We start from the raw sequence: 13,627 nt of genomic DNA, 5'->3' as shown, positions 1-13,627 counted from the left end.
ATGCGCAGGCTCAGCGGGCATAGCTCAGGGGCCTAGCCGCTCCGCGGCATGTGAGATCTTCCCGGACCGGGGCACGAACCTGTGTCCCCTGCATCGGCAAGCAGACTCTCAACCACTGTGCCACCAGGGAAGCCCTCTTCTAATCTTTATATGTGCGTGCAAGAGAAGGAGATGCATTTGCTAATCCACTCTTGAGATATTCTATTCTTGAATCAAAGGTGGTACTTTCTCCTGTTTCCATATCTTTCTTTCAGAAAATTCCTCTTCATCTACCAATCTCTGAAATACCAATCTGGGTTTTCCCCAGATGGTAATTGGTTCTCTTCTCCTCTCTGTCTCTTTTTCTGTATGCACAATCATATTCACTCCAGAGGTTATACTGATCTGATTCTAGTGACTCTCAGATACCTCTCTCCATCCTAGACCTCTAACCAGAGTGTCAGAACCATATATCCAACCTCCAACAGCTATCATACCTGTATGTTTCATAGACATTTCAAGTACATGTCCAAGGTTTACCTCATTACCTCCTTTGGTCCAACTTTTTCTTTCTCCTGCTTCCAATTTCCATTTTCTAGTCTCAGCACCCACCTACTTGCTGTGCAGATGACCTAAGAGCTGTGCCTCTCTTTTTTCCACTCTGCAACCAATTTATAACCAGTTCTGTTGAAACTCATCATGAAGCAACCAATTGTCTCCTGTCCAGACCACTAATACCATTTTAATCTTGGACACATCTCTAACAGTGGTTACTTGTCTTTCCCACCTAACACACTTCAAGCCTTCTCTAGTGTTCGAGAGTATTGCCTCTAAAGTACAAATTTTTTCACATAACATATGTGATGACTTAACATTTCTTCATTTTTTTTATACTCCATAAAGCAGCAGACCCAAAGTGGGGTATCCATTACAGTGGAATGTACAAGACAATATACTGAAAAGGAGGAAAATACTAATAGTTTATATTCAAGAACAGTAATCATTAACAATGTGGATTGCTATTAATGCCAACTGATGATTTATAAATAAATACAAATATGTTGGGAGTGTGCTCAGTACATTTTTAAGACCATTGCTCTGTAGAAAAAAACATCCAGTATTATTACATAAATATGCCTACTGCCTACCTCCATAAACCTTTTTCTTCTTACAGCTCAAAGACTCTTTCCTAACATACTGTACCTTTTGCTATTTCCTGAATTTACTGACTGGTTTTACTCTCCCCATGAATCTTAAAAGCCAGTGACATGTAGTTCTACAAAAAATATTCATTGTGAGTACAAAATTTTTATGTCTTCAATGAAGTCTTGGAATACAAAATGAAATTTTCTTTACTTTGTAGTATGTTCCCTTGTACATATTTCTGTCATTGCATCTGTAATATCTATTGAGTATATGTATTTACACATATGCCCTTCTTTTAGCCTGTAACTTCTTATGAGCAAGGTCAGGGTTTTATTTGTTTTCGTGCACCAAGCAACCAATCACATTCAAGGCAAAGAGTATGATCTCATGTATTTTTAGCATGAGATAATAAATAAATACTGATGAATGTATTTTCAGAGAGAATTTTCTACAGTATAAAACACAAAGTAAGAAAACCAGTTTGACCACTGAACATGGTCTCCAATGTCTAGTTCTCACTAGTTTCAATTACTTTAGGATGAACTAGACTATGCCCTTACAGGGATCAGTGTCATTCAAGGATGTGACTGTGGACTTCACCCAGGAGGAGTGGCAACAACTGGCTCCTGCTCAGAAGGCCCTCTACAGGGATGTCATGTTGGAAAACTATTGTCACCTCATCTCTGTAGGTAAGGAAAATTCCTTGAATCTTTCAGTGTCATGCATCTCCTTTCAAGAATTTCTGAAACATATGGAACTTTGAATTTCAAAGATCAAAGGTGATGAATCCCTTTCTGTTAGCAGAAAGCATGATTGTGTCCACACTTGGCCTAGTGCAAGGTATTAACTTTGGTAGGACGTTAATGTGTACCTTGTCTGCCGTCTTGAAGCTGTATCTTTCTCTTCCTTCAATAGTTTTGAAGCCCAACAGCTTAGACCAAGTCTCATTTTTTATTATCAGGATTTCACATGACTAAACCTGATATGATCCACAAGTTGGAACAAGGAAAAGAACTATGGACAACAGAGAAAATTTTTCCAAGTCAGAGTTACCTCGGTGAGTCTGTATAGATAAAGTCCAGTGGACTCAGGTAGTTGATGCCTTTGAATATTTTCAGAGATCTGTGTTTTTAATTGTGGTAAAATACACATAAAATTTATCATCTTAACCATTTTTAAGCATATAGTTCCATGGCATTAAGTACTTTTACATAGTTGTGCCACTATCACCACCATCCATCTCCAGAACCCTTCATCTGTCAGAAGTAAAACTCTGTACCCATTAAACAATAACTCCCCATTACCACCCCCCACTAGCCCCTGGCAACCAGTATTCTACTTTCTCTCTCTATGAATATGACTACTGGTAGGTACCTCATATAAGTGGAATCATATGGTATTTGTCCTTTTTGTGACTGGTTTATTTCACTTAACATAGTGTCTTCAAGTTTTACCCATGATATAGTATGTATCAAAATTTTCTTCCTTTTGAAGGCTGAATAATATTCCATTATATGTCTATGCCACATTTTGCTTATCCATTCATCTCTTAGTGGACACTTTGGTTGCTTCCACCTTTTGGCTACTGTGAATAATGCTACTATGAATATGAGTGTACAAATATATGTCTGAGTCATTGCTTTCTTTTGGGTATATACCCAAAAGTAGAATTGCTGGATCATATAGTAATTCTATGTTTAATGTTTTGAGGAACTGCTATACTGTTTTCCATAGTGGCTACACCATTTTACATTCTCACCAACAATGCACAAGGGTTCCAGTTTCTCCACATCCTTACCAACAACTGTTATTGTCTTTTTTTCTTCTTTTTTTTCAGATAGTAGCTGTCTTATTAGGGATCTATTTTTAAAGGCCTGAGATCTTTGAAGTGTCTATACATGACTGACTTCCATACCTCTAAAATCTAAATTTTATTTTGAATATCGCTCCCCACATAAATCTTTTCCTTGTGTGCCTTATGCTTATAGAGCTATTGGCTGCTATTACTTTACCAAGAATCCACTCCCTGCTTTGTAGGTATAACGTCCATAGAGATCTTAGGTGTAAAGTTCTTTGAGTTCTGACAGAAGTATAAACCCACATATCTCACACTCTAATCAAGATAAAGGACACTTCCATTAACCCATTAAGTTCCATCAGGCCTCTTCCAAGTCAATCCCTCCCTAAGACGATCACCATTGTGATTTCTACCAACATAGATTAGTTTTGTCTATTCTGGACCTTTTTCATGTCTACTTTCTTTCACTCAGCTTAATGTCTGAGAGATTTATAAATGTTTTTGCATATATAAATAGCTTATTTTAATTAAACAGGATAGTATTCAATTGAATGGAGATACCAGTTTATTATTCATCTATTGATAGACATTTGAAATATTTCAGTTTGGGGCTATTATTATTATTATTATTACTATTATTATTATTTTGGCCACACTGCACAGCATGTGGGGTCTTAGATCCCTGACCAGGGATCAAACCCAAGCCCCGTGCCGTGGAAGCGCAGAGTCTTAACCACTGGACTGCCAGGGAAGTCCCTGGGGCTATTATGAATAAAGCTACTGTGAACATTCTTGTAAAAATCTTTTTGTGGACACACGTTTTTATTTCTCCTCAGTAAATACCTATCAGATGGTGTTGCTCATTCATAAGGCAGGTTTATAGTTCACATTTTAGAAGCTGCCAGTTTTTAAAAGTTACCATAGCATTTTAAACTTTTACAATCAATGTATGAGAATTTTGATTGCCTCCCACATTCTCTTTCACATTTGATGTTATCAATATTTTCCTTTTGGTCATTGTGAAGTACTATTCTGAAGAATGGTAGCATATCTTAGCAGTTTCAATTTAGATTTCTTTTATGACTAATGATGTTGAGAACTTTTTCAAGTGCTTTTTATGTCTTCTTCAGAGGTATCTGTTCAAATGTTTTACCCATTTTTTATTGGGTAATATTTTTTTTCCTTGAATAGTAGGAATTCTTTACATTTTCTGAATAGAAGTCATTTGTTTGATATAGGTATTGCATATATTTCCTCTAGTCTGTGGCTTGCCTACTTGTTTTAATGGTGTCTTTCAATAAGCACAAGTTTTTGAAGTCCAGTTTATCATTTTTTTCTTTTATCATTATTTCTTTGACCTCTCAAACAAACATTTGCCTTAGGTTGTAAAGATAGTTTCCTGTATTTTTTTCTAAAAATGTTATGTATATTTTGCTTTTTTAAAATTAGTTCTATGATCCATCTCATGTTAAGTTTTATTTATGGTATGAGGTAAGTGTTAAGAGTCTGTTTTCTTCCATATAGATATCAATTTGTCCCATCACTTGTTGAATTGAATTAAATTGCTCTGAAGATCTTATCAAAAATTGTTTGATTGTATTTGTGTCAGTCTATTTCTAGAGTATTCTTTCCTTTGATATAATTTAAGTCCTATTACTAATACCACCTGGTCTTTGATTATTGTAGCTTTATAATAAGTCTTGATGCCAGAGGAAGTCCTCTTAACTTTCTTCTTTTTAAAAAATTGTTTTGGCTATTCCAGGTCATGTTCTTTTTCAAATACATTTTAGAATCAACTTCTTGGTTTCTTTATTTTATTTTATTTTTTTAACATCTCTTATTGGAGTATAATTGCTTTACAATGGTGTGTTAGTTTCTGCTTTATAACAAAGTGAATCAGTTCCCACCCTCCCTATCCCACCCCTCTAGGTGGTCACAAAGCCCCGAGCTGATCTCCCTGTGCTATGCGGCTGCTTCCCACTAGCTATCCATTTTACATTTGGTAGTGTATATATGTGTCCATGCCACTCTCTCACTTTGTCACAGCTTACTCTTCCCCCTCCCCATATCCTCAGATCCATGCTCTAGTAGGTCTGTGTTTTATTCCCGTCCTACCCCTAGTCTCTTCATGACATTTTTTTTTCTTAGATTCCATATATATGTGTTAGCTTACAGTGTTTGTTTTTCTCTTTCTGACATATTCACTGTGTATGACAGTCTCTAGATCCATCCACCTCCCTACAAATAACTCCATTTTGTTTCTTTTTATGGCTGAGTAATATTCCTTTGTATATATGTGCCACATCTTCTTTATCCATTCATCTGTCAATGGACACTTAGGTTGCTTCCATGTCCTGGCTATTGTAAATAGAGCTGCAATGAACATTTTGGTACATGACTCTTTTCAAAAAAAAATTTTTTTTTATTCATTTATTTTTGGCTGCGTTGGGTCTACGTTGCTGCACGCGGGCTTTCTCTAGTTGCGGCGCAGGGGGGCTACTCTTCATTGCGGTGTGCGGGCTTCTCATTGCGGTGGCTTCTCTTCTTGCGGAGCACAGGCTCTAGGCGTGCAGGCTTCAGTAGTTGTGGCACACAGGCTCAGTAGTTGTGGCTCGCAGGCTCTAGAGCACAGGCTCAGTAGTTGTGGTGCACGGGCCTAGTTGCCGTGGCATGTGGGATCTTCCTGGACCAGGGATCGAACCCATGTCCCCTGCATTGCCAGGCAGATTCTCAACCACTGCGCCACCAGGGAAGCACCCCTGACTCTTTTTGAATTATGGTGTTCTCAGGGTATATGCCCAGTAGTGGGATTGCTGGGTCGTATGGTAGTTCTATTTTTAGTTTTTTAAGGAACCTCCATATTTCCATTTCTCTAGGAGATGGGTCAAAAAGGATCTTGCTGTGATTTATGTCATAGAGTGTTCTGCCTATGTTTTCCTCTAAGAGTTTGATAGTGTCTGGCCTTACATTTAGGTCTTTCACCCATTTTGAGTTTATTTTTGTGTGTGGTGTTAGGGAGTGTTCTAATTTCATACTTTTACATGTAGCTGTCCAGTTTTCCCAGCACAACTTATTGAAAAGGCTGTCTTTTCTCCACTGTATATTCTTGCCTCCTTTATCAAAGATAAGGTGACCATATGTGCATGGGTTTATCTCTGGGCTTTCTATCCTGTTCCATTGATCTACATTTCTGTTTTTGTGCCAGTACCATCTTGGTTTCTCTAAATAAATATGCTGGGATTTTTATTGGTGAGAAATAACATCTCAGCAATATTGAGTCTTCCGGTCCATGACTATACTATATCTTAACATTTTAGTTAGCTTCTCTAATTCCCATAAGCAGTGTTTTATTATTTTTAGTATAGAGGTCTTATACATATTTTATTAAGTTTATCTCTAAGCTTTTAATATTTTTAATGCTATTGTAAATAATGAGATTTTTAAAATTTCTTTTTCCAGCTTGTTCTTAATATGTGTAGCCACAATTGACTTTTAGATATTGACTTTGCATATTTCTTTTGATGGTATTAAATTTTGTTGTTGTTACTGTTGTTCTTTATTTGTTTTGGTATTTTTTTTAGATTTTCTATACATAAAACAGGCCTTCTTGAAATAAGATATTTCACTTCTACATTTGCATACTTTATTGCTTTCGTTTCTTTTTCTTACCCTGCTGTACTGACTAGGATCTACAGTACAACATTGAATAGAGGTAGTGAGAGTGAGCATCCTTAGAAGTTCACTAAATTTAGAAGGTAGATATTTAATATTTCATTCTTTAGCTTAATATTAACTGTAGATTTTTCATAAGTGCTCTTTGTTAGATTCTGGAAGTTCTCTTTTTCCCCTAGTTTTCGGACAATTTTAATTATGAAGGGATGTTGGTCTTAAACGCTTTTTCAGCATCTGTTGAGTTGATCATATGATATTTCTTTTTTAATCTGTTACTGTATGTATTACATTGATTAATTTGAATTTTAAACCAACCTTGGGCTCCTGGGATGAACCCCAGTTGGACAAGATGCATTATCTGTCTTATAGATTGATGAAATTGGTTTGCTAATATTTTAGTAAGCTAAATGCATGATTTTACCAAGGATAGTGGTTTGTAGTTTTCTTGTAATGTCACTGAAGTTTTTGTATACAGAATTATGTCAGCCATATCGAACTGGGGGTATTTCCTTTTCATCTACTTTCTTATGGAATTTCTGTAAGATTGGCATTGTTGCTTCCTTAAATGTTTGAAGAAAATCATTATTAAGCCATTTGGGCCTGCATTTTTATAATTCAAAACTTCTGCTTCCAGCCCTGAAGAAGTAACAGAGTCTAGAATTATACTATTACAGGAAACAACTAGAAAACTGGACAAAACTATTTTCAGATATTGAACAACAGGCAGCACAGGCCTGGATTCCTGAGAGAAGAGAAATAAATGAGATGCACCCTACCTCATTCCGGGCTTTCATTTGAAGGCAACTTCCAGACTGCAGTGCAGAGAGAGGAATCCAGAAAGAACCTGGCAGTTTTACTGACTTTAGGGGACCAACACTGGCATTCAAGGAAATTGAGGTGACTAGAATTTGCAGGACACACTTTCCAAAAGAGGGAGTTATGCAGAGAAAGAGTTCCCCAAATCTTGAAAAGGTTCCCCTTGAGTCTTGGCTAAAGATAAGTCTGCATGTGGGTAGGTGAAACCCCATGAGACCAGGCAAGGACATGTTCTAAGAAAAATACAATTACAACAGTGTTGTGAGACAAACAATTCTCATAGCCTGCTGCACCAGGAATCATTTTATTTCCCTTCAGCCAGAGTGGAGAGAACTTGTTAATACATAGGACATTAGATAGACACCCTAGAAAGGTCACACCTAATAAATGGGGCAGTCGATTAAAGACTGAAAGATTTGTCATAAAAGGGCTTAAATTAGGGCTTCCCTGGTGGCGCAGTGGTTGAGAATCCGCCTGCCAATGCAGGGGACACGGGTTCGTGCCCCGGTCCGGGAAGATCCCACATGCCGCGGAGTGGCTGGGCCCGTGAGCCGTGGCCGCTGAGCCTGTGCGTCCGGAGCCTGTGCTCTGCAAGGGGAGAGGCCACAACAGTGAGAGGCCCGCTTACCTCACACACAAAAAAGGGCTTAAATTAAAGCATCAAAAGGATTAAACTAATCCAAAAATAACTTCTGTGTGCCTGTTAGGTCCTCCAAGGAGATGCTGAGATGGAGTTGGGAGTATAATAGATTTCTTAGAGGTGACATCTATGAAAGATAAAGGAAGAAGTAAGATCAGAAACAGAAAGCCATCAGACCATGATACAGATATGTGGAAGGAAAGGGGATTGGGCAGGGAGAGCCTTAGACAATTATGCAGATCTGACAAAGTCTCAACCAACCTAACTCCTCTGAAGCAAAGACTGTTCATCAGAGGAGTCCTAATGGACAGAAATGGCCACCCTCTAGTACCCACTCAGTGTTCAGTCATTTGGTGGGGATTCCCTGGGGAGACCCTGGCTTGGTTCAAAATCTGAAGAGCATCCTGAAGATGCTAACAGTTCTTGCACATGAATGGTAAGTTCTTTTTGAAGAGAGGTCCTAGTGGTGCAACTCTGGCTGCCACAGAATGCCACACAAAAAAAAAAGACCAATATTCTTTATGAAAATACAACCATGTCTTAAACTCAACAACATTATATTGATAATGCCTGATGTCCAATCAAAAATTATTAAACATATGAAGAAGCAGGAAAATATGACCCATAAACAGGAAAAAAATCATTCAACAGGAAAAAAACGCAGTTAATAAAAACAGACCTAAAAAAGGTAGAGGTGATGGAATTCACTCACAAGTATGTTAAAACAGCCATTATAAATGACTTGAGTGTTATCAAGTATGTAAACTAAAAATGAACATAATGAGGCAAGATAGCAAAGATCGAAATAAAAACCAAAAGAAGCTTCTAAAGATGACTATTCAGTATCTGAAATGAAAAGAAAGACCCAACTATGTCCTATGTATTAAAATATAAAGACACAGATAGGTGAAACATAAAATGATGAAAAAATATGTACCATACTGTCTTGCGATTGCCCTATGTGGGGATGAGATCATCCCCCCCTCCACTCACCCAAAATTTGGGACAGATGTCAAGACTGAAATCTCACGTAATGAGGCTTTCTAGGGAGAGCATGGAAGATTCCCAAGCTGGTCCTAAAATGGCTTAAGAGAACAAGGAGGGGTGTCTGGCTTTGGTGTTTATTGTGTTTTGGTGGGGGGTAAGGTCAGGTCTGTACACATAGGCTACGGCTTGCATGGTTTAAACTTCCTGCCAGCACCAACAGAGAGAACATGCAAGGTTTCTGATTGGCTTGCCCAGGTGTGGGGCAAGAGAGGAAAAAAAGGGAGTGGGTCTAGGAAGTTGTCAGCAGTAAGACATCAAAAATAGAATCTGACTCTATTACACATGCAAACACTAAGAAGAAAATGGGAGTGGCCATATATCAAAATAGATTTCAGAAAATGGAATATTACAGTGATAAAGAGGGACACTTCATTAAGAAGTAATAACGGGCTTCCCTGGTGGCACAGTGGTTGAGAGTCCACCTGCCGATGCAGGGCACACGGGTTCATGCCCCAGTCCGGGAAGGTCCCACATGCCGCGGAGCGGCTAGGCCCGTGAGCCATGGCCGCTGAGCCTGTGCGTCCGGAGCCTGTGCTCCGCAACGGGAGAGACCACAACAGTGAGAGGCCCACGTACCGCAAAAAAAAAAAAAAAAAAAAAAAAGTCATAACAACTGTAACAGCTTCAAAATACTTCAGTGTTTCTCAGCTTTTTATCATTTTCACTACCCTAAAAAGTCTTTTTAGAGATTTTCTTTCTAATTGCCCCCCCATTAAATTTTAATACCATAATCTATGTTCTGTTGCCCTTTGGAGGGCCACAAACCATAGTAATATGTAAGATTTTCTTTTTTCATTTTCTCCAGGACCAATTTTTCTCCCTGAAAGAAGCAATATAATTATAGCTTACGATATAAATACTTTTCCCTCAGTAACTGAGAGAACAAAGAGAAAGAAAATCAATAAGGCTATGGAAGGGTTGAAACACAATCAATTGTACCTAGTTAATCTTTATAGACTATTTTACATGGAACATTCACCAAGATAGACTATACGCTGGGCCATAAAACAAGTATCAATAAATTAAAAAGAATTGAAATCATAGTGTATAGTTTCTGACCACAGTAGAATTAGAAATCAAAAACGTATCTCTAGGGGCTTCCCTGGTGGCACAGTGGTTGAGAGTCCTCCTGCCAATGCAGGGGACACGGGTTCGTGCCCCGGCCAGGGAGGATCCCACATGCCACGGAGCGGTTGGTCCCGTGAGCCATGGCCGCTGAGCCTGCGCGTCCAGAGCCTGTGCTCCGCAACGGGAGAGGCCACAGCAGTGAGAGGCCCGCGTACCGCAAAAAAAAAAAACCAAAAAACAAAAAACGTATCTCTAAATTCCCCAAATTTTTGGAAATTAATCACACTTCCAAATAACCCATGAAGCAAGGAAGAAATCCTAAGGTAAATTGGAAGGTATTTTGAACTGAATGATAATTAAGACAACATATCAAAATGTGTGGGATGCAACTATAGCAGCGTTAAAAATTTTTATTCCTTTAAATCAGGGCCTAAAACAGGGCTTAAACTGTCACCCTAAGTAACTAGAAAAAGAAAAGTAAATTAAACTCAAAAGTTAATAAGAAGAAAATATTGACTAAAGCAGAAATCAATGAAATACATAACAGAAGAATAAATGAGTGAAGCCAAAAGCTGATACATTAAAATAATAAAATAATAAACCATAACTATATTACTAATAAAAAATAGAAGACACATCACCAATATCAAAAATTAAAGAGGCTATATCACTACAGATCCTACAGACATTAAAAGGACCATTAGGGAATATACAAACAATTTTATACCAACCAATAAGAATAGGAGAGAACACTTCCCAACTCATTTTATAAGACCAGCATTATCCACAATCAAAGGCACTATAAGAATAGAAAACTACACAGCAACATCCTTCATGAAGCTAGATATAAAAATCCTTAATAAAATATTATAAAACTGAATCTAAAAAAATAACTGAATCCAGGAGTATTTTAAAAGGATGATATCACTTGGCCAAAAGGAGTTTATCCCAGGAAAGCAAAGTTGATTTGGAATTCAAAAATCAAGCTATAGGGACTTCCCTGGTGGCACAGTGGTTAGGAATCTGCCTGCCAATGCAGGGGACATGGGTTCGAGCCCTGGTCTGGGAAGATCCCACATGCTGCGGAGCAACTAAGCCTGTGCGCCACAACTACTGAGCCTGTGCTCTAGAGCCCGCGCACTGCAACTACGGAGCCTGTGCTCTAGAGCCCATGCACCACAACTACTGAGCCTGTGTCCTGCAACTGCTGAAGCCCGCACGCCTAGAGCCCCTGCTCTGCAACAAGAGAGAGAAGCCACCGCAATGAGAAGCCCGCGCACCGCAACAAAGAGTAGCCTCCACTCACCACAACTAGAGAAAGCCCGTATGCAGCAACGAAGACCCAACACAGCCAAAATAAATTAATTAATTAAATTAAAAATAAAAAGCTATATAATTCACCATGTAAAGATAAAAAGAGGTCGAAACTCAAGGATGTAAGCTACCACTTAAAGTATAGAAAAATAAAGAGAGAAGACCACAATCATCTCGGTAAATGCAGGAAAATAATTAAATTCAATTTATATTTATTATAAATCTATTTATTAGCAATCCAGGGGAATTTCCTCAACTTCCTAAAGAATATCTTCGAAAAACATAGCCACCATCACATTCAGTGGTGAAAGCTTGAATGCTTTTCCTCTAAGAACAAAAACAAAGAAAGGATGTCCATTATCACCACTTCTATTAAACATTATACAGAGCACAAGTCAGTACAATAAGGCAAGAAAAAGAAGTTAAAAGGCTTCAGATTAGAAAGGGAACTATCTTCATTTGTAGGTGACATGATTGTGTACATAGTAAATCCTAAGGCATCTAAAAGAAAAGAACTGTTAGAACTAATATGTGAATTTAGCAAGTTCACAGAGTTCTTGTTTTAGATAAAATTTGGGAAAATTTTGGTCTGTACTTCTACAGTTTTTTTCCTGCTCTTTTCTCAATTGTATTTTAAATCATTTCATCCTACCCTGTAGTTCACTAAGGATTTTAAAAGTTCTTTTAGTTTGGGTAGTTTCTGTTAACCTGACTTCAAGTTTACTGATTCTTTATTCTCTTATGTTTATTTGCTGTTAAACCCATCCAGTGAATTTTATATTTCAGCTATTGGGTTTTTTTTCAGTTTGCATTTTTAATGCCTCCTGACTACTCCATCTCTTCACCCATATTTCCATCTTTTCTTGTAGATTTGTAAACATATTTATCATAGTTATTTTAAATGTCTTCTAATTTCAACATAGAGACATGTATCAGTCTGTTTCTGTTGAATGGTTTTTATTTTCCCTATTGGTCACATTTTCCTGTTTCTTCTCAGGAAGACTTTATATAACATGTGAAGTTGCTGGATCCTTTTTCTTCCTCTGAAGACTGCTGAGTTTTAATCTTACAGAAGGTTAAGTTACTGGAGGCTCATGTTGATTCTTTTGTCAGGTTGCTTTTAAGTTGTTTAGATTATTTCTATTTCAGTTTCAGTTTTGCCTTTAGTTTTATGGTATTGCTCTAAGTCCTGGGATGCAGCCTTTACTCCTAATACATGGCCCTTCTGGGATTTCAGTAGAAAGACCAAAGTTTTAACCAGGTTCTTCTAACTTGGCACAGGACTGGAATTAAAAACTGTTTTTGCAGAGTTAAGTAGCTGCTGAAATCTCTGCTGAGTTCTTTCAGTGTTCCAGCTTTCTTTTCCCTTTATGCTCCTTGCAGTCTTACCCTGTAGAAATGAAGTTAACCAAGGTTTTGAGGAGGGGTTTATGCTAACGTTGGGGCTTTCCTTCTATGCTTTCTTCATCCTTGGATTTTGTCCTCAATTTAAAGCCACTCTGGTACTCCTGAACTCTGATCTCTGATTCTTCTGCACAGGATGACTCCTGCTTTCTCCTTGAGATCTATCCCCTGTGTGCTGCATGAACTACCAGGGCACACAGTGGAAGACCTGGATAAAAGTAGATTTTATTGCAGTATGTTTTCTTTCTTTCAAAGGTTGTATCCATTCCAGTTTCTGCCTGCTTTTGATCATTCTTTAGTTTCTTCAAACAAGTTGGTCTTCTATAATTGGTCCATAGTTATCATTGTTATCAGTTGGAAGGTTGTTCTGATACAAACTTCTTTGCTATTACCAGAATTTTGAATGTCTAAATCAGCAGTTCTCAAAGTTTTTAGTCTCAGGACTTAAAAAATTTTTTTTAATTTAAGTATAGTTGATTTACAATGTTGTGCCAATCTCTGCTGTACAGCAAAGTGACTCAGTTATACACATACAGACATTCTTTTTTTATATTCTTTTCCATTATGGTTTTTCACAGGATATTCAATATTGTTCCCTGTGCTATATAGTAGGATCTTGTTTATCCATTCTCAATGTAATAGTTTTTATCTACCAACCCCAAACTCCCACTCCATCCCTCTCCCTCCCCCTCCCTTGGCAACCACAAGTCTGTTCTCTATGTCTGTGAGTCTGTTTCTGTTTT

At 37.8% G+C, this 13,627-nt stretch overlaps 2 protein-coding genes across 6 annotated transcripts in view; one reads left to right on the top strand and one right to left on the bottom strand.

Annotated features, from left to right (window-relative positions):
* The window catches only part of LOC102977105 (zinc finger protein 529), a 134,531-nt gene that overhangs the window by 73,587 nt on the left and 47,317 nt on the right, over positions 1–13,627 (bottom strand). The window lies entirely within an intron of this gene.
* The window catches only part of ZNF382 (zinc finger protein 382), a 43,918-nt gene that overhangs the window by 20,457 nt on the left and 9,834 nt on the right, over positions 1–13,627 (top strand). For 3 of the 5 annotated variants that reach the window (XM_024132500.3, XM_055079104.1, XM_007115278.4), the window contains exons 3-4: positions 1,688–1,814; positions 2,087–2,182. In XM_024132500.3, coding sequence (XP_023988268.1) covers positions 1,688–1,814; positions 2,087–2,182 — 223 coding nt within the window. Of the gene's footprint in view, positions 1–1,662; positions 1,815–2,086; positions 2,183–13,627 lie in introns of all 5 variants that reach the window. The other 2 variants (XM_007115275.4, XM_007115274.4) reach the window with 1 other exon arrangement.

This window comes from Physeter macrocephalus, chromosome 17, assembly GCF_002837175.3.
Source record: "Physeter macrocephalus isolate SW-GA chromosome 17, ASM283717v5, whole genome shotgun sequence".
NCBI classification, from domain to species: Eukaryota; Metazoa; Chordata; class Mammalia; order Artiodactyla; family Physeteridae; genus Physeter; species Physeter macrocephalus.
This window is presented reverse-complemented; position numbering and strand designations above follow the sequence as displayed.